Raw genomic sequence first — 20,821 nt, 5'->3', positions numbered from 1 at the left:
GACAGCAGTGCTAACCACTGTGCCATGCAGTGAGATTGGATGTGACAGCTTTACTTTTCTCTCGCTGTGTCTGGTCTCAGAGGTTCGAAAGAGGGCTGACTCCCTTCAAGATGGCATTTCTGGAGAACTATGAGGTCAAAGCAGAAGATTAGGGCGAATAACCAAGAGGTCTCCTGATTGTCTGATTGCTTTACAGTTGCTGGACAGGGATTTTTGACACAGATTTCCTCAATTGGTAACTGTACTCTGAATCCAGTAATTGGAACAACGATGAAGGAGCTTGATGGCTTTTGGGCATCTAGAGTAAATCATATCATTAAACTGGAAGATAAAACCTGACTAAAGGCAAGGTTCACAATGAATATCAGAAAAATAATATTCACTTCATTTGGCGGCACAGTGGTTAGTACTGCTGCCTCACAGCACCAGGGACCCAGGGTCAATTCTGGCCTTGGGTGACTGTCTGTGTGGAGTTTGCACATTCTCCCTGAGTCTGCGTGGGTTTCCTCCAGATGCTCCGGTTTCCTCGCATATTCCAAAAATGTGCAGGTGAGGTGGATTGGCCATGGGAAATTGCCCCTTACAGTCCCGAGATGTGTAGGCTAGGGAGATTGGCGGGGTACATTCATGAGGTTACAGGGATAGGGCCTTGTTGGGATGCACTGTCGGAGAGTCGGTACACACTTGAGGGGCCGAAAGGCCATCTTCTGCACTGTAGGGATTCTATGCCTCCGACCTCAATATTGAAATAATTCTTTTTGTCCAGGGTACCAGATCTATGTCATACAACTTGCTATCAAAGCTCTTGATACTGTAAACAATAGATTTGAACTGAGCATTGATACAAGCCCTGTCCTATACCCCATTTTTTTGGACAGTGCAAGCTAACAGCTCAGACCCTCACCTCCATGTGTGTGACCATAGATTCCATCAGCTCTTCACCAAATGGAGGGTTTGCTTCAAAGGAGCCGCTGACTGGTGAGAAAGTCAAGAATGAGCTGTAAAGGAGAAAACAAGGGGCAGCTTTCACACTGTTCCGTATCAGGTCTACACACAGGTGTACATGGAAATGCACAACACACAGAGGACATGGACCCTACAATCAAAACACATCTACACACACACAGTCAAACCATAATTTCGGCAAACACTGATCAGCTCAATCTCAGTGTGACCCTCAATCACAGCCCAATCTCAGTGTGACGCTCACTCAGCTCAATCTCAGTGTGACCCTCACTCAGCTCAATCTCAGTGAGACCCTCACTCAGCTCAATCTCAGTGTGACCCTCACTCAGCTCAATCTCAGTGTGACCCACACTCAGCTCAATCTCAGTGTGACCCACACTCAGCTCAATCTCAGTGTGACCCACACTCAGCTCAATCTCAGTGTGACCCTCACTCAGCTCAATCTCAGTGAGACCCTCACTCAGCTCAATCTCAGTGTGACCCTCACTCAGCTCAATCTCAGTGACACCCTCACTCAACTCAATCTCAGTGACACCCTCACTCAGCTCAATCTCAGTGTGACCCTCACTCAGCTCAATCTCAGAGGGAACTCACTCACTACTCGATCTCAGTGAGACCCTCACTCACAGCTCAATCTCAGCGAGAACTTCACTCACAGCTCAATCTCATGTGACCCTCACTCAGCTCAATCGAGGTGAGACCCTCACTCACAGCTCAATCTCAGTGAGACCCTCACTCAGCTCAATCTCAGTGTGACCCTCACTCACAGCTCAATCTCAGTGTGACCCTCACTCACAGCTCAATCTCAGTGAGACCCTCACTCACAGCTCAATCTCAGTGTGACCCTCACTCAGCTCAATCTCAGTGAGACCCTCACTCACAGCTCAATCTCAGTGTGACCCTCACTCAGCTCAATCTAGGTGAGACCCTCACTCACAGCTTAATCTCAGTGAGACCCTGACTCTCAGCTCAACCTCAGTGTGACCCTCACTCAGCTCATTCTAGGTGAGACCCTCACTCACAGCTCAATCTCTGCGTGACCCTCACTCACAGCTCAAGCTCAGTGAGACGCGCACTCAGCTCAATCTCAGTGTGACCCGCACTCAGCTCAATCTCAGTGAGACCCTCACTCAGCTCAATCTCAGTGAGACCCTCACTCACAGCTCAATCTCAGTGAGACCCTCACTCAGCTCAATCTCAGTGAGACCCTCACTCACAGCTCAATCTCAGTGAGACCCTCACTCAGCTCAATCTCAGTGTGACCCTCACTCAGCTCAATCTCAGAGGGAACTCACTCACTACTCGATCTCAGTGAGACCCTCACTCACAGCTCAATCTCAGTGACACCCTCACTCAGCTCAATCTCAGTGTGACCCTCACTCAGCTCAATCTCAGTGAGACCCTCATTCACAGCTCAATCTCAGCGAGAACTTCACTCACAGCTCAATCTCATGTGACCCTCACTCAGCTCAATCTCAGTGTGACCCTCACTCACAGCTCAAGCTCAGTGAGACGCGCACTCAGCTCAATCTCAGTGTGACCCGCACTCAGCTCAATCTCAGTGAGACCCTCACTCAGCTCAATCTCAGTGAAACCCTCACTCACAGCTCAATCTCAGTGAGACCCTCACTCAGCTCAATCTCAGTGAGACCCTCACTCACAGCTCAATCTCAGTGAGACCCTCACGCAGCTCAATCTCAGTGAGACCCTCACTCAGCTCAATCTCAGTGAGACCCTCACTCAGCTCAATCTCAGTGTGACCCTCACTCAGCTCAATCTCAGTGTGACCCTCACTCAGCTCAATCTCAGTGTGACCCTCACTCAGCTCAATCTCAGTGTGACCCTCACTCAGCTCAATCTCAGTGTGACCCTCACTCAGCTGAATCTCAGTGTGACCCTCACTCAGCTGAATCCCAGTGTGACCCTCACTCACAGCTCAATCTCAGTGTGACCCTCACTCAGCTCAATCTCAGTGAGACCCTCACTCAGCTCAATCTCAGTGAGACCCTCACTCACAGCTCAATCTCAGTGAGACCCTCACTCACAGCTCAATCTCAGTGAGACCCTCACTCACAGCTCAATCTCAGTGGGACCCTCACTCAGCTCAATCTCAGTGAGACCCTCACTCACAGCTCAAGCTCAGTGGGACCCTCACTCAGCTCAATCTCAGTGGGACCCTCACTCAGCTCAATCTCAGTGGGACCCTCACTCAGCTCAATCTCAGTGGGACCCTCACTCAGCTCAATCTAGGTGAGACCCTCACTCAGCTCAATCTCAGTGAGACCCTCACTCAGCTCAATCTCAGTGGGACCATCACTCAGCTCAATCTCAGTGTGACCCTCACTCAGCTCAATCTCAGTGAGACCCTCACTCAGCTCAATCTCAGTGAGACCCTCACTCACAACTCAATCTCAGTGAGACCCTCACTCAGCTCAATCTCAGTGTGACCCTCACTCACAGCTCAATCTCAGTGTGACCCTCACTCAGCTCAATCTGAGTGAGACCCTCACTCACAGCTCAATCTCAGTGAGACCCTCACTCACAACTCAATCTCAGTGAGACCCTCACTCAGCTCAATCTCAGTGTGACCCTCACTCACAGCTCAATCTCAGTGTGACCCTCACTCAGCTCAATCTGAGAGAGACCCTCACTCACAGCTCAATCTCAGTGAGACCCTCACTCACAACTCAATCTCAGTGAGACCCTCACTCAGCTCAATCTCAGTGTGACCCTCACTCACAGCACAATCTCAGTGAGACCCTCACTCACAGCACAATCTCAGTGAGACCCTCACTCAGCTCAATCTCAGTGAGACCCTCACTCACAGCTCAATCTCAGTGAGACCCTCACTCAGCTCAATCTCAGTGTGACCCGCACTCAGCTCAATCTCAGAGGGAACTCACTCACTACTCGATCTCAGTGAGACCCTCACTCACAGCTCAATCTCAGTGACACCCTCACTCAGCTCAATCTCAGTGTGACCCTCACTCAGCTCAATCTCAGTGAGACCCTCATTCACAGCTCAATCTCAGCGAGAACTTCACTCACAGCTCAATCTCATGTGACCCTCACTCAGCTCAATCTCAGTGTGACCCTCACTCACAGCTCAAGCTCAGTGAGACGCGCACTCAGCTCAATCTCAGTGTGACCCGCACTCAGCTTAATCTCAGTGAGACCCTCACTCAGCTCAATCTCAGTGAAACCCTCACTCACAGCTCAATCTCAGTGAGACCCTCACTCAGCTCAATCTCAGTGAGACCCTCACTCACAGCTCAATCTCAGTGAGACCCTCACGCAGCTCAATCTCAGTGAGACGCTCACTCAGCTCAATCTCAGTGTGACCCTCACTCAGCTCAATCTCAGTGAGACCCTCACTCAGCTCAATCTCAGTGTGACCCTCACTCAGCTCAATCTCAGTGTGACCCTCACTCAGCTCAATCTCAGTGTGACCCACACTCAGCTCAATCTCAGTGTGACCCTCACTCAGCTCAATCTCAGTGAGACCCTCACTCAGCTCAATCTCAGTGTGACCCTCACTCAGCTCAATCTCAGTGACACCCTCACTCAACTCAATCTCAGTGACACCCTCACTCAGCTCAATCTCAGTGTGACCCTCACTCAGCTCAATCTCAGAGGGAACTCACTCACTACTCGATCTCAGTGAGACCCTCACTCACAGCTCAATCTCAGCGAGAACTTCACTCACAGCTCAATCTCATGTGACCCTCACTCAGCTCAATCTAGGTGAGACCCTCACTCACAGCTCAATCTCAGTGAGACCCTCACTCAGCTCAATCTCAGTGTGACCCTCACTCACAGCTCAATCTCAGTGTGACCCTCACTCACAGCTCAATCTCAGTGAGACCCTCACTCACAGCTCAATCTCAGTGTGACCCTCACTCAGCTCAATCTCAGTGAGACCCTCACTCACAGCTCAATCTCAGTGTGACCCTCACTCAGCTCAATCTAGGTGAGACCCTCACTCACAGCTTAATCTCAGTGAGACCCTGACTCTCAGCTCAACCTCAGTGTGACCCTCACTCAGCTCAATCTAGGTGAGACCCTCACTCACAGCTCAATCTCTGCGTGACCCTCACTCACAGCTCAAGCTCAGTGAGACGCGCACTCAGCTCAATCTCAGTGTGACCCGCACTCAGCTCAATCTCAGTGAGACCCTCACTCAGCTCAATCTCAGTGAGACCCTCACTCACAGCTCAATCTCAGTGAGACCCTCACTCAGCTCAATCTCAGTGAGACCCTCACTCACAGATCAATCTCAGTGAGACCCTCACTCAGCTCAATCTCAGTGTGACCCTCACTCAGCTCAATCTCAGAGGGAACTCACTCACTACTCGATCTCAGTGAGACCCTCACTCACAGCTCAATCTCAGTGACACCCTCACTCAGCTCAATCTCAGTGTGACCCTCACTCAGCTCAATCTCAGTGAGACCCTCATTCACAGCTCAATCTCAGCGAGAACTTCACTCACAGCTCAATCTCATGTGACCCTCACTCAGCTCAATCTCAGTGTGACCCTCACTCACAGCTCAAGCTCAGTGAGACGCGCACTCAGCTCAATCTCAGTGTGACCCGCACTCAGCTCAATCTCAGTGAGACCCTCACTCAGCTCAATCTCAGTGAAACCCTCACTCACAGCTCAATCTCAGTGAGACCCTCACTCAGCTCAATCTCAGTGAGACCCTCACTCACAGCTCAATCTCAGTGAGACCCTCACGCAGCTCAATCTCAGTGAGACCCTCACTCAGCTCAATCTCAGTGAGACCCTCACTCAGCTCAATCTCAGTGTGACCCTCACTCAGCTCAATCTCAGTGTGACCCTCACTCAGCTCAATCTCAGTGTGACCCTCACTCAGCTCAATCTCAGTGTGACCCTCACTCAGCTGAATCTCAGTGTGACCCTCACTCAGCTGAATCCCAGTGTGACCCTCACTCACAGCTCAATCTCAGTGTGACCCTCACTCAGCTCAATCTCAGTGAGACCCTCACTCAGCTCAATCTCAGTGAGACCCTCACTCACAGCTCAATCTCAGTGAGACCCTCACTCACAGCTCAATCTCAGTGAGACCCTCACTCACAGCTCAATCTCAGTGGGACCCTCACTCAGCTCAATCTCAGTGAGACCCTCACTCACAGCTCAAGCTCAGTGGGACCCTCACTCAGCTCAATCTCAGTGGGACCCTCACTCACCTCAATCTCAGTGGGACCCTCACTCAGCTCAATCTCAGTGGGACCCTCACTCAGCTCAATCTAGGTGAGACCCTCACTCAGCTCAATCTCAGTGAGACCCTCACTCAGCTCAATCTCAGTGGGACCATCACTCAGCTCAATCTCAGTGTGACCCTCACTCAGCTCAATCTCAGTGAGACCCTCACTCAGCTCAATCTCAGTGAGACCCTCACTCACAACTCAATCTCAGTGAGACCCTCACTCAGCTCAATCTCAGTGTGACCCTCACTCACAGCTCAATCTCAGTGTGACCCTCACTCAGCTCAATCTGAGTGAGACCCTCACTCACAGCTCAATCTCAGTGAGACCCTCACTCACAACTCAATCTCAGTGAGACCCTCACTCAGCTCAATCTCAGTGTGACCCTCACTCACAGCTCAATCTCAGTGTGACCCTCACTCAGCTCAATCTGAGAGAGACCCTCACTCACAGCTCAATCTCAGTGAGACCCTCACTCACAACTCAATCTCAGTGAGACCCTCACTCAGCTCAATCTCAGTGTGACCCTCACTCACAGCACAATCTCAGTGAGACCCTCACTCACAGCACAATCTCAGTGAGACCCTCACTCAGCTCAATCTCAATGAGACCATCACTCACAGCTCAATCTCAGTGAGACCCTCACTCAGCTCAATCTCAGTGAGACCCTCACTCACAGCTCAATCTCAGTGAGACCCTCACTCAGCTCAATCTCAGTGTGACCCGCACTCAGCTCAATCTCAGAGGGAACTCACTCACTACTCGATCTCAGTGAGACCCTCACTCACAGCTCAATCTCAGTGACACCCTCACTCAGCTCAATCTCAGTGTGACCCTCACTCAGCTCAATCTCAGTGAGACCCTCACTCACAGCTCAAGCTCAGTGAGACGCGCACTCAGCTCAATCTCAGTGTGACCCGCACTCAGCTTAATCTCAGTGAGACCCTCACTCAGCTCAATCTCAGTGAAACCCTCACTCACAGCTCAATCTCAGTGAGACCCTCACTCAGCTCAATCTCAGTGAGACCCTCACTCACAGCTCAATCTCAGTGAGACCCTCACGCAGCTCAATCTCAGTGAGACCCTCACTCAGCTCAATCTCAGTGTGACCCTCACTCAGCTGAATCTCAGTGTGACCCTCACTCACAGCTCAATCTCAGTGTGACCCTCACTCAGCTCAATCTCAGTGAGACCCTCACTCAGCTCAATCTCAGTGAGACCCTCACTCACAGCTCAATCTCAGTGAGACCCTCACTCACAGCTCAATCTCAGTGAGACCCTCACTCACAGCTCAATCTCAGTGGGACCCTCACTCACAGCTCAATCTCAGTGGGACCCTCACTCAGCTCAATCTCAGTGAGACTCTCACTCACAGCTCAAGCTCAGTGGGACCCTCACTCAGCTCAATCTCAGTGGGGCCCTCACTCAGCTCAATCTCAGTGGGACCCTCACTCAGCTCAATCTCAGTGGGACCCTCACTCAGCTCAATCTAGGTGAGACCCTCACTCAGCTCAATCTCAGTGAGACCCTCACTCAGCTCAATCTCAGTGAGACCCTCACTCAGCTCAATCTCAGTGAGACCCTCACTCACAACTCAATCTCAGTGAGACCCTCACTCAGCTCAATCTCAGTGTGACCCTCACTCACAGCTCAATCTCAGTGTGACCCTCACTCAGCTCAATCTGAGTGAGACCCTCACTCACAGCTCAATCTCAGTGAGACCCTCACTCACAACTCAATCTCAGTGAGACCCTCACTCACAACTCAATCTCAGTGTGACCCTCACTCACAGCTCAATCTCAGTGTGACCCTCACTCAGCTCAATCTGAGTGAGACCCTCACTCACAGCTCAATCTCAGTGAGACCCTCACTCACAACTCAATCTCAGTGAGACCCTCACTCAGCTCAATCTCAGTGTGACCCTCACTCAGCTCAATCTCAGTGTGACCCTCACTCACAGCTCAATCTCAGTGTGACCCTCACTCAGCTCAATCTGAGAGAGACCCTCACTCACAGCTCAATCTCAGTGAGACCCTCACTCACAACTCAATCTCAGTGAGACCCTCACTCACAGCTCAATCTCAGTGAGACCCTCACTCACAGCTCAATCTCAGTGAGACCCTCACTCACAGCTCAATCTCAGTGAGACCCTCACTCACAGCTCAATCTCAGTGAGACCCTCACTCAGCTCAATCTCCGTGAGACCCTCACTGAGCTCAATCTCAGTGAGACCCTCACTCAGCTCAATCTCAGTGAGACACTCACAGCTCAATCCCAGTGGGACCCTCACTCAGCTCAATCTCAGTGAGACCCTCACTCACAGCTCAATCCCAGTGGGACCCTCACTCAGCTCAACCTCAGTGAGACCATCACTCACAGATCAATCTCAGTGAGACCCTCACTCACAGATCAATGGCAGTGTGAGCCTCACTCAGCCCAATCTCAGTGTGACCCTCACTTACAGCTCAATCTCAGTGAGACCCTCACTCAGCTCAATCTCAGTGAGACCCTCACTCAGCTCAATCTCAGTGAGATCCTCACTCATCTTAATCTCAGTGAGACCATCACTCATCTTAATCTCAGTGGGACCCTTACTCAGCTCAGTCTCGGTGTGACCCTCACTCACAGCTCAATCTCAGTGAGACCCTCACTCACAGCTCAATCTCAGTGAGACCCTCACTCACAGCTCAATCTCAGTGAGACCCTCACTCACAGCTCAATCTCAGTGAGACCCTCACTCAGCTCAATCTCAGTGAGACCCTCACTCAGCTCAATCTCAGTGAGACCCTCACTCAGCTCAATCTCAGTGAGACCCTCACTCAGCTCAATCTCAGTGGGACCCTCACTCAGCTCAATCTCAGTGAGACCCTCACTCAGCTCAATCTCAGTGAGACCCTCACTCAGCTCAATCTCAGTGAGACCCTCACTCAGCTCAATCTCAGTGAGACCCTCACTCACAGCTCAATCTCAGTGAGACCCTCACTCAGCTCAATCTCAGTGAGACCCTCACTCAGCTCAATCTCAGTGAGACCCTCACTCAGCTCAATCTCAGTGAGACCCTCACTCAGCTCAATCTCAGTGTGACCCTCACTCAGCTCAATCTCAGTGAGACCCTCACTCAGCTCAATCTCAGTGAGACCCTCACTCAGCTCAATCTCAGTGGGACCCTCACTCAGCCCAACCACAGTGAGACCCTCACTCACAGCTCAATCTCAGTGAGACCCTCACTCACAGCTCAATCTCAGTGAGACCCTCACTCACAGCTCAATCTCAGTGAGACCCTCACTCACAGCTCAATCTCAGTGAGACCCTCACTCACAGCTCAATCTCAGTGAGACCCTCACTCACAGCTCAATCTCAGTGAGACCCTCACTGAGCTCAATCTCCGTGAGACCCTCACTGAGCTCAATCTCAGTGAGACCCTCACTCAGCTCAATCTCAGTGGGACCCTCACTCAGCTCAATCTTAGTGGGACCCTCACTCAGCTCAATCTTAGTGAGACCCTCACTCAGCTCAATCTCAGTGAGACCCTCACTCACAGCTCAATCTCAGTGAGACCCTCACTCACAACTCAATCTCAGTGAGAACCTCACTCAGCTGATTCTCAGTGTGACCCTCACTCAGCTCAATCTAAGTGAGACCCTCACTCAGCCCAATCTCAGTGTGACCCTCACTTGCAGCTCAATCTCAGTGAGACCCTCACTCGCAGCTCAATCTCAGTGTGACCCTCACTCAGCTCAATCTGAGTGAGACCCTCACTCAGCTCAATCTCAGTGAGACCCTCACTCACAGCTCAATCTCAGTGAGACCCTCACTCACAGCTCAATCTCAGTGAGACCCTCACTCAGCTCAATCTCAGTGTGACCCTCACTCAGCTCAATCTCAGTGAGACCCTCACTCAGCTCAATCTCAGTGAGACCCTCACTCACAGCACAATCTCAGTGTGACCCTCACTCAGCTCAATCTCAGTGGGACCCTCACTCAGCTCAATCTCAGTGGGACCCTCACTCAGCTCAATCTCAGTGAGACCCTCACTCACAGCTCAATCTCATTGAGACCCTCACTCAGCTCAATCTCCGTGAGACCCTCATTTAGCTCAATCTCAGTGAGACCCTCACTCAGCTCAATCTCAGTGAGACACTCACAGCTCAATCCCAGTGGGACCCTCACTCAGCTCAATCTCAGTGTGACCCTCACTTACAGCTCAATCTCAGTGTGACCCTCACTCACAGCTCAATCTCAGTGAGACCCTCACTCACAGCTCAATCTCAGTGTGACCCTCACTCACAGCTCAATCTCAGTGTGACCCTCACTCAGCTCAATCACAGTGAGACCCTCACTCAGCTAAATCACAGTGTGACCCTCACTCAGCTCAATCGCAGTGGGACCCTCACTCAGCTGAGTCTCAGTGAGACCCTCACTCACAGCTGAGTCTCAGTGAGACCCTCACTCACAGCTGAGTCTCAGTGAGACCCTCACTCAGCTCAATCTCAGTGAGACCCTCACTCACGGCTCAATCTCAGTGTGACCCTCACTCAGCTCAATCTCAGTGGGACCCTCACTCAGCTCAATCTCAGTGGGACCCTCACTCAGCTCAATCACAGTGGGACCCTCACTCAGCTCAATCTCAGTGAGACCCTCACTCAGGTCAATCTCAGTGAGACCCTCACTCACAGCTTAATCTCAGTGAGACCCTCACTCAGCTCAATCTCAGTGTGACCCTCACTCAGCTCAATCTCAGTGGGACCCTCACTCAGCTCAATCTCAGTGGGACCCTCACTCAGCTCAATCTCAGTGTGACCCTCACTCAGCTCAATCTCAGTGTGACCCTCACTCAGGTCAATCCCAGTGAGACCCTCACTCAGCCCAACCACAGTGAGACCCTCACTCACAGCTCAATCTCAGTGAGACCCTCACTCACAGCTCAATCTCAGTGAGACCCTCACTCACAGCTCAATCTCAGTGAGACCCTCACTCACAGCTCAATCTCAGTGAGACCCTCACTCAGCTCAATCTCAGTGTGACCCTCACTCAGGTCAATCCCAGTGAGACCCTCACTCAGCCCAACCACAGTGAGACCCTCACTCACAGCTCAATCTCAGTGAGACCCTCACTCACAGCTCAATCTCAGTGAGACCCTCACTCACAGCTCAATCTCAGTGAGACCCTCACTCACAGCTCAATCTCAGTGAGACCCTCACTCACAGCTCAATCTCTGTGAGACCCTCACTCACAGCTCAATCTCAGTGAGACCCTCACTCACAGCTCAATCTCAGTGAGACCCTCACTCAGCTCAATCTCCGTGAGACCCTCACTGAGCTCAATCTCAGTGAGACCCTCACTCAGCTCAATCTCAGTGGGACCCTCACTCAGCTTAATCTTAGTGGGACCCTCACTCAGCTCAATCTTAGTGAGACCCTCACTCAGCTCAATCTCAGTGAGACCCTCACTCACAGCTCAATCTCAGTGAGACCCTCACTCACAACTCAATCTCAGTGAGAACCTCACTCAGCTGATTCTCAGTGTGACCCTCACTCAGCTCAATCTAAGTGAGACCCTCACTCAGCCCAATCTCAGTGTGACCCTCACTCGCAGCTCAATCTCAGTGAGACCCTCACTCGCAGCTCAATCTCAGTGTGACCCTCACTCAGCTCAATCTGAGTGAGACCCTCACTCAGCTCAATCTCAGTGAGACCCTCACTCACAGCTCAATCTCAGTGAGACCCTCACTCAGCTCAATCTCAGTGTGACCCTCACTCAGCTCAATCTCAGTGAGACCCTCACTCAGCTCAATCTCAGTGAGACCCTCACTCACAGCACAATCTCAGTGTGACCCTCACTCAGCTCAATCTCAGTGGGACCCTCACTCAGCTCAATCTCAGTGGGACCCTCACTCAGCTCAATCTCAGTGAGACCCTCACTCACAGCTCAATCTCACTGAGACCCTCACTCAGCTCAATCTCCGTGAGACCCTCATTTAGCTCAGTCTCAGTGAGACCCTCACTCAGCTCAATCTCAGTGAGACACTCACAGCTCAATCCCAGTGGGACCCTCACTCAGCTCAATCTCAGTGTGACCCTCACTCAGCTCAACCTCAGTGAGACCCTCACTCACAGATCAATCTCAGTGAGACCCTCACTCACAGATCAATGTCAGTGTGAGCCTCACTCAGCCCAATCTCAGTGTGACCCTCACTTACAGCTCAATCTCAGTGTGACCCTCACGCACAGCTCAATCTCAGTGAGACCCTCACTCACAGCTCAATCTCAGTGTGACCCTCACTCAGCTCAATCACAGTGAGACCCACACTCAGCTCAATCACAGTGTGACCCTCACTCAGCTCAATCTCAGTGGGACCCTCACTCAGCTGAGTCTCAGTGAGACCCTCACTCACAGCTGAGTCTCAGTGAGACCCTCACTCACAGCTCAATCTCAGTGAGACCCTCACTCAGCTCAATCTCAGTGAGACCCTCACTCACGGCTCAATCTCAGTGTGACCCTCACTCAGCTCAATCTCAGTGGGACCCTCACTCAGCTCAATCTCAGTGGGACCCTCACTCAGCTCAATCTCAGTGAGACCCTCACTCACAGCTTAATCTCAGTGAGACCCTCACTCAGCTCAATCTCAGTGTGACCCTCACTCAGCTCAATCTCAGTGAGACCCTCACTCAGCTCAATCTCAGTGAGACCCTCACTCATAGCTCAGTATCAGTGTGACGCTCACTCAGCTCAATCTCAGTGAGACCCCCACTCAGCTCAATCTCAGTGAGACCCTCACTCAGCTCAATCTCAGTGAGACCCTCACTCAGCTCAACCTTAGTGAGACCCTCACTCAGCTCAATCTCAGTGAGACCCTCACTCACAGCTCAATCTCAGTGAGACCCTCACTCACAACTCAATCTCAGTGAGAACCTCACTCAGCTGATTCTCAGTGTGACCCTCACTCAGCTCAATCTAAGTGAGACCCTCACTCAGCCCAATCTCAGTGTGACCCTCACTTGCAGCTCAATCTCAGTGAGACCCTCACTCGCAGCTCAATCTCAGTGTGACCCTCACTCACCTCAATCTCAGTGAGACCCTCACTCAGCTCAATCTCAGTGAGACCCTCACTCACAGCTCAATCTCAGTGAGACCCTCACTCAGCTCAATCTCAGTGTGACCCTCACTCAGCTCAATCTCAGTGAGACCCTCACACAGCTCAATCTCAGTGAGACCCTCACTCACAGCACAATCTCAGTGTGACCCTCACTCAGCTCAATCTCAGTGTGACCCTCACTCAGCTCAATCTCAGTGGGACCCTCACTCAGCTCAATCTCAGTGGGACCCTCACTCAGCTCAATCTCAGTGAGACCCTCACTCACAGCTCAATCTCATTGAGACCCTCACTCAGCTCAATCTCCGTGAGACCCTCATTTAGCTCAATCTCAGTGAGACACTCACAGCTCAATCCAAGTGGGACCCTCACTCAGCTCAATCTCAGTGTGACCCTCACTTACAGCTCAATCTCAGTGTGACCCTCACTCACAGCTCAATCTCAGTGAGACCCTCACTCACAGCTCAATCTCAGTGTGACCCTCACTCACAGCTCAATCTCAGTGTGACCCTCACTCAGCTCAATCACAGTGAGACCCTCACTCAGCTCAATCACAGTGTGACCCTCACTCAGCTCAATCTCAGTGGGACCCTCACTCAGCTGAGTCTCAGTGGGACCCTCACTCACAGCTGAGTCTCAGTGAGACCCTCACTCACAGCTCAATCTCAGTGAGACCCTCACTCAGCTCAATCTCAGTGAGACCCTCACTCACGGCTCAATCTCAGTGTGACCCTCACTCAGCTCAATCTCAGTGGGACCCTCACTCAGCTCAATCTCAGTGGGACCCTCACTCAGCTCAATCACAGTGGGACCCTCACTCAGCTCAATCTCAGTGAGACCCTCACTCAGCTCAATCTCAGTGAGACCCTCACTCACAGCTTAATCTCAGTGAGACCCTCACTCAGCTCAATCTCAGTGTGACCCTCACTCAGCTCAATCTCAGTGTGACCCTCACTCAGCTCAATCTCAGTGTGACCCTCACTCAGGTCAATCCCAGTGAGACCCTCACTCAGCCCAACCACAGTGAGACCCTCACTCACAGCTCAATCTCAGTGAGACCCTCACTCACAGCTCAATCTCAGTGAGACCCTCACTCACAGCTCAATCTCAGTGAGACCCTCACTCACAGCTCAATCTCAGTGAGACCCTCACTCACAGCTCAATCTGAGTGAGACCCCCACTCACAGCTCAATCTCAGTGAGACCCTCACTCACAGCTCAATCTCAGTGAGACCCTCACTCACAGCTCAATCTCAGTGAGACCCTCACTCACAGCTCAATCTCAGTGAGACCCTCACTCACAGCTCAATCTCAGTGAGACCCTCACTCACAGCTCAATCTCAGTGAGACCCTCACTCAGCTCAATCTCCGTGAGACCCTCACTGAGCTCAATCTCAGTGAGACCCTCACTCAGCTCAATCTCAGTGGGACCCTCACTCAGCTCAATCTCAGTGGGACCCTCACTCAGCTCAATCTTAGTGAGGCCCTCACTCAGCTCAATCTCAGTGAGACCCTCACTCACAGCTCAATCTCAGTGAGACCCTCACTCACAACTCAATCTCAGTGAGAACCTCACTCAGCTGATTCTCAGTGTGACCCTCACTCAGCTCAATCTAAGTGAGACCCTCACTCAGCCCAATCTCAGTGTGACCCTCACTCGCAGCTCAATCTCAGTGTGACCCTCACTCAGCTCAATCTGAGTGAGACCCTCACTCAGCTCAATCTCAGTGAGACCCTCACTCAGCTCAATCTCAGTGAGACCCTCACTCACAGCTCAATCTCAGTGAGACCCTCACTCACCTCAATCTCAGTGAGACCCTCACTCACAGCACAATCTCAGTGTGACCCTCACTCACAGCTCAATCTCAGTGAGACCCTCACTCAGCTCAATCTCAGTGAGACCCTCACTCACGGCTCAATCTCAGTGTGACCCTCACTCAGCTCAATCTCAGTGGGACCCTCACTCAGCTCAATCTCAGTGGGACCCTCACTCAGCTCAATCTCAGTGAGACCCTCACTCACAGCTTAATCTCAGTGAGACCCTCACTCAGCTCAATCTCAGTGTGACCCTCACTCAGCTCAATCTCAGTGAGACCCTCACTCAGCTCAATCTCAGTGAGACCCTCACTCATAGCTCAGTATCAGTGTGACGCTCACTCAGCTCAATCTCAGTGAGACCCCCACTCAGCTCAATCTCAGTGAGACCCTCACTCAGCTCAATCTCAGTGAGACCCTCACTCAGCTCAATCTTAGTGAGACCCTCACTCAGCTCAATCTCCGTGAGACCCTCACTTAGCTCAATCTCAGTGAGACCCTCACTCAGCTCAATCTCAGTGAGACACTCACAGCTCAATCCCAGTGGGACCCTCACTCAGCTCAATCTCAGTGTGACCCTCACTCAGCTCAACCTCAGTGAGACCCTCACTCACAGATCAATCTCAGTGAGACCCTCACTCACAGATCAATGTCAGTGTGACCCTCACTCAGCTCAATCTCAGTGGGACCCTCACTCAGCTGAGTCTCAGTGGGACCCTCACTCAGCTGAGTCTCAGTGAGACCCTCACTCACAGCTGAGTCTCAGTGAGACCCTCACTCACAGCTCAATCTCAGTGAGACCCTCACTCACGGCTCAATCTCAGTGAGACCCTCACTCACAGCTCAATCTCAGTGGGACCCTCACTCAGCTCAATCTCAGTGGGACCCTCACTCAGCTCAATCTCAGTGAGACCCTCACTCAGCTCAATCTCAGTGAGACCCTCACTCAGCTCAATCTCAGTGAGACCCTCACTCACAGCTTAATCTCAGTGAGACCCTCACTCAGCTCAATCTCAGTGTGACCCTCACTCAGCTCAATCTCAGTGAGACCCTCACTCAGCTCAATCTCAGTGAGACCCTCACTCATAGCTCAGTATCAGTGTGACGCTCACTCAGCTCAATCTCAGTGAGACCCCCACTCAGCTCAATCTCAGTGTGACCCTCACTCAGCTCAATCTCAGTGTGACCCTCACTCAGCTCAATCTCAGTGTGACCCTCACTCAGCTCAATCTCAGTGAGACCCTCACTCAGCTCAATCTCAGTGAGACCCTCACTCAGCTCAATCTCAGTGTGACCCTCACTCAGCTCAATCTCAGTGTGACCCTCACTCAGCTCAATCTCAGTGTGACCCTCACTCAGCTCAATCTCAGTGTGACCCTCACTCAGCTCAATCTCAGTGAGACCCTCACTCAGCTCAATCTCAGTGAGACCCTCACTCAGCTCAATCTCAGTGAGACCCTCACTCAGCTCAATCTCAGTGAGACCCTCACTCAGCTCAATCTCAGTGAGACCCTCACTCAGCTCAATCTCAGTGTGACCCTCACTCAGCTCAATCTCAGTGTGACCCTCACTCAGCTCAATCTCAGTGTGACCCTCACTCAGCTCAATCTCAGTGTGACCCTCACTCAGCTCAATCTCAGTGAGACCCTCACTCATCTCAATCTCAGTGAGACCCTCACTCAGCTCAATCTCAGTGAGACCCTCACTCATCTCAATCTCAGTGGGACCCTCACTCATCTCAATCTCAGTGGGACCCTCACTCATCTCAATCTCAGTGAGACCCTCACTCAGCTCAATCTCAGTGTGACCCTCACTCAGCTCAATCTCAGTGTGACCCTCACTCAGCTCAATCTCAGTGTGACCCTCACTCACTCAATCTCAGTGTGACCCTCACTCAGCTCAATCTCAGTGTGACCCTCACTCAGCTCAATCTCAGTGTGACCCTCACTCAGCTCAATCTCAGTGTGACCCTCACTCAGCTCAATCTCAGTGTGACCCTCACTCAGCTCAATCTCAGTGTGACCCTCACTCAGCTCAATCTCAGTGTGACCCTCACTCAGCTCAATCTCAGTGTGACCCTCACTCAGCTCAATCTCAGTGTGACCCTCACTCAGCTCAATCTCAGTGTGACCCTCACTCAGCTCAATCTCAGTGTGACCCTCACTCAGCTCAATCTCAGTGTGACCCTCACTCAGCTCAATCTCAGTGTGACCATCACTCAGCTCAATCTCAGTGTGACCATCACTCAGCTCAATCTCAGTGAGACCCTCACTCAGCTCAATCTCAGTGAGACCCTCACTCAGCTCAATCTCAGTGAGACCCTCACTCAGCTCAATCTCAGTGAGACCCTCACTCATCTCAATCTCAGTGGGACCCTCACACATCTTAATCTCTGTGAGACCCTCACTCATCTTAACCTCAGTGGGACCCTCAATCATCTTAATCTCAGTGAGACCCTCACTCACAGCTCAATCTCAGTGAGACCCTCACTCATAGCTCAGTATCAGTGTGACGCTCACTCAGCTCAATCTCAGTGAGACCCCCACTCAGCTCAATCTCAGTTAGTCCCTCGCTCACAGCTGGATCCCAGTGGGACCCTCACTAACAGCTGAATCTCACAGAGACCCTCACTCAGCTCAATCTCAGTGAGACCATCACTCAGCTCAATCTGTGTGACCCTCACCCAGCTCAATCTCAGTGAGGCGCTCGCTCACAGCTCAATCTCAGTGAGAACCTCATTCAGCTCAATCTCAGTGAGACCCTCACTCACAGTTGAATATCAGTGTGACCCTCACTCAGCTCAATCTCAGTGTGACCCTCACTCAGTTGAATCTCAGTGAGGCCCTCACTCAGCTGAATCTCAGTGAGGCCCTCACTCAGCTAAATCTCAGTGAGACCCTCACTCAGCTCAATCTCAGTGTGACCCTCACTCAGCTCAATCTCAGTGTGACCCTCACTCAGCTCAATCTCAGTGTGACCCTCACTCAGCTCAATCTCAGTGTGACCCTCACTCAGCTCAATCTCAGTGTGACCCTCACTCAGCTCAATCTCAGTGTGACCCTCACTCAGCTCAATCTCAGTGTGACCCTCACTCAGCTCAATCTCAGTGTGACCCTCACTCAGCTCAATCTCAGTGTGACCCTCACTCAGCTCAATCTCAGTGTGACCCTCACTCAGCTCAATCTCAGTGTGACCCTCACTCAGCTCAATCTCAGTGTGACCCTCACTCAGCTCAATCTCAGTGTGACCCTCACTCAGCTCAATCTCAGTGTGACCCTCACTCAGCTCAATCTCAGTGTGACCCTCACTCAGCTCAATCTCAGTGTGACCCTCACTCAGCTCAATCTCAGTGTGACCCTCACTCAGCTCAATCTCAGTGTGACCCTCACTCAGCTCAATCTCAGTGTGACCCTCACTCAGCTCAATCTCAGTGTGACCCTCACTCAGCTCAATCTCAGTGTGACCCTCACTCAGCTCAATCTCAGTGTGACCCTCACTCAGCTCAATCTCAGTGTGACCCTCACTCAGCTCAATCTCAGTGTGACCCTCACTCAGCTCAATCTCAGTGTGACCCTCACTCAGCTCAATCTCAGTGTGACCCTCACTCAGCTCAATCTCAGTGTGACCCTCACTCAGCTCAATCTCAGTGTGACCCTCACTCAGCTCAATCTCAGTGTGACCCTCACTCAGCTCAATCTCAGTGTGACCCTCACTCAGCTCAATCTCAGTGTGACCCTCACTCAGCTCAATCTCAGTGTGACCCTCACTCAGCTCAATCTCAGTGTGACCCTCACTCAGCTCAATCTCAGTGTGACCCTCACTCAGCTCAATCTCAGTGTGACCCTCACTCAGCTCAATCTCAGTGTGACCCTCACTCAGCTCAATCTCAGTGTGACCCTCACTCAGCTCAATCTCAGTGTGACCCTCACTCAGCTCAATCTCAGTGTGACCCTCACTCAGCTCAATCTCAGTGTGACCCTCACTCAGCTCAATCTCAGTGTGACCCTCACTCAGCTCAATCTCAGTGTGACCCTCACTCGCAGCTCAATCTCAGTGTGACCCTCACTCGCAGCTCAATCTCAGTGTGACCCTCACTCGCAGCTCAATCTCAGTGTGACCCTCACTCAGCTCAATCTCAGTGAGACCCTCACTCACAGCTCAATCTCAGTGAGACCCTCACTCAGCTCAATCTCAGTGTGACCCTCACTCAGCTCAATCTCAGTGAGACCCTCACTCAGCTCAATCTCAGTGAGACCCTCACTCACAGCTCAATCTCAGTGAGACCCTCACTCAGCTCAATCTCAGTGTGACCCTCACTCAGCTCAATCTCAGTGAGACCCTCACTCAGCTGAGTCTCAGTGAGACCCTCACTCACAGCTGAGTCTCAGTGAGACCCTCACTCACAGCTCAATCTCAGTGAGACCCTCACTGAGCTCAATCTCAGTGAGACCCTCACTCACGGCTCAATCTCAGTGTGACCCTCACTCAGCTCAATCTCAGTGGGACCCTCACTCAGCTCAATCTCAGTGAGACCCTCACTCACAGCTCAATCTCAGTGAGACCCTCACTCACAGCTCAATCTCAGTGAGACCCTCACTCACAGCTCAATCTCAGTGAGACCCTCACTCACAGCTCAATCTCAGTGAGACCCTCACTCAGCTCAATCTCCGTGAGACCCTCACTGAGCTCAATCTCAGTGAGACCCTCACTCAGCTCAATCTCAGTGGGACCCTCACTCAGCTCAATCTTAGTGGGACCCTCACTCAGCTCAATCTTAGTGAGGCCCTCACTCAGCTCAATCTCAGTGAGACCCTCACTCACAGCTCAATCTCAGTGAGACCCTCACTCACAACTCAATCTCAGTGAGAACCTCACTCAGCTGATTCTCAGTGTGACCCTCACTCAGCTCAATCTAAGTGAGACCCTCACTCAGCCCAATCTCAGTGTGACCCTCACTCGCAGCTCAATCTCAGTGAGACCCTCACTCGCAGCTCAATCTCAGTGTGACCCTCACTCAGCTCAATCTGAGTGAGACCCTCACTCAGCTCAATCTCAGTGAGACCCTCACTCACAGCTCAATCTCAGTGAGACCCTCACTCAGCTCAATCTCAGTGAGACCCTCACTCACAGCACAATCTCAGTGTGACCCTCACTCAGCTCAATCTCAGTGGGACCCTCACTCAGCTCAATCTCAGTGGGACCCTCACTCAGCTCAATCTCAGTGAGACCCTCACTCACAGCTCAATCTCACTGAGACCCTCACTCAGCTCAATCTCCGTGAGACCCTCATTTAGCTCAATCTCAGTGAGACCCTCACTCAGCTCAATCTCAGTGAGACACTCACAGCTCAATCCCAGTGGGACCCTCACTCAGCTCAATCTCAGTGTGACCCTCACTCAGCTCAACCTCAGTGAGACCCTCACTCACAGATCAATCTCAGTGAGACCCTCACTCACAGATCAATGTCAGTGTGACCCTCACTCAGCTCAATCTCAGTGGGACCCTCACTCAGCTGAGTCTCAGTGGGACCCTCACTCAGCTGAGACTCAGTGAGACCCTCACTCACAGCTGAGTCTCAGTGAGACCCTCACTCACAGCTCAATCTCAGTGAGACCCTCACTCAGCTCAATCTCAGTGAGACCCTCACTCACGGCTCAATCTCAGTGTGACCCTCACTCAGCTCAATCTCAGTGGGACCCTCACTCAGCTCAATCTCAGTGG

The 20,821-nt window shown here is 51.8% G+C and overlaps 1 protein-coding gene across 4 annotated transcripts in view; it reads right to left on the bottom strand.

Moving 5' to 3' along the window:
* pcif1 (phosphorylated CTD interacting factor 1) overlaps positions 1-20,821 on the bottom strand; it is a 198,167-nt gene that overhangs the window by 19,544 nt on the left and 157,802 nt on the right. For all 4 annotated transcript variants that reach the window (XM_078236329.1, XM_078236332.1, XM_078236330.1 and 1 more), the window contains exon 14: positions 905-998. In XM_078236329.1, coding sequence (XP_078092455.1) covers positions 905-998 — 94 coding nt within the window. The remainder of the gene's footprint in view (positions 1-904; positions 999-20,821) is intronic.

This window comes from Mustelus asterias, chromosome 20, assembly GCF_964213995.1.
Source record: "Mustelus asterias chromosome 20, sMusAst1.hap1.1, whole genome shotgun sequence".
Classification (NCBI taxonomy): Eukaryota; Metazoa; Chordata; class Chondrichthyes; order Carcharhiniformes; family Triakidae; genus Mustelus; species Mustelus asterias.
Note: the sequence above shows the minus strand (reverse complement) of the source record. Positions and strands in the feature narration are given on the sequence as shown.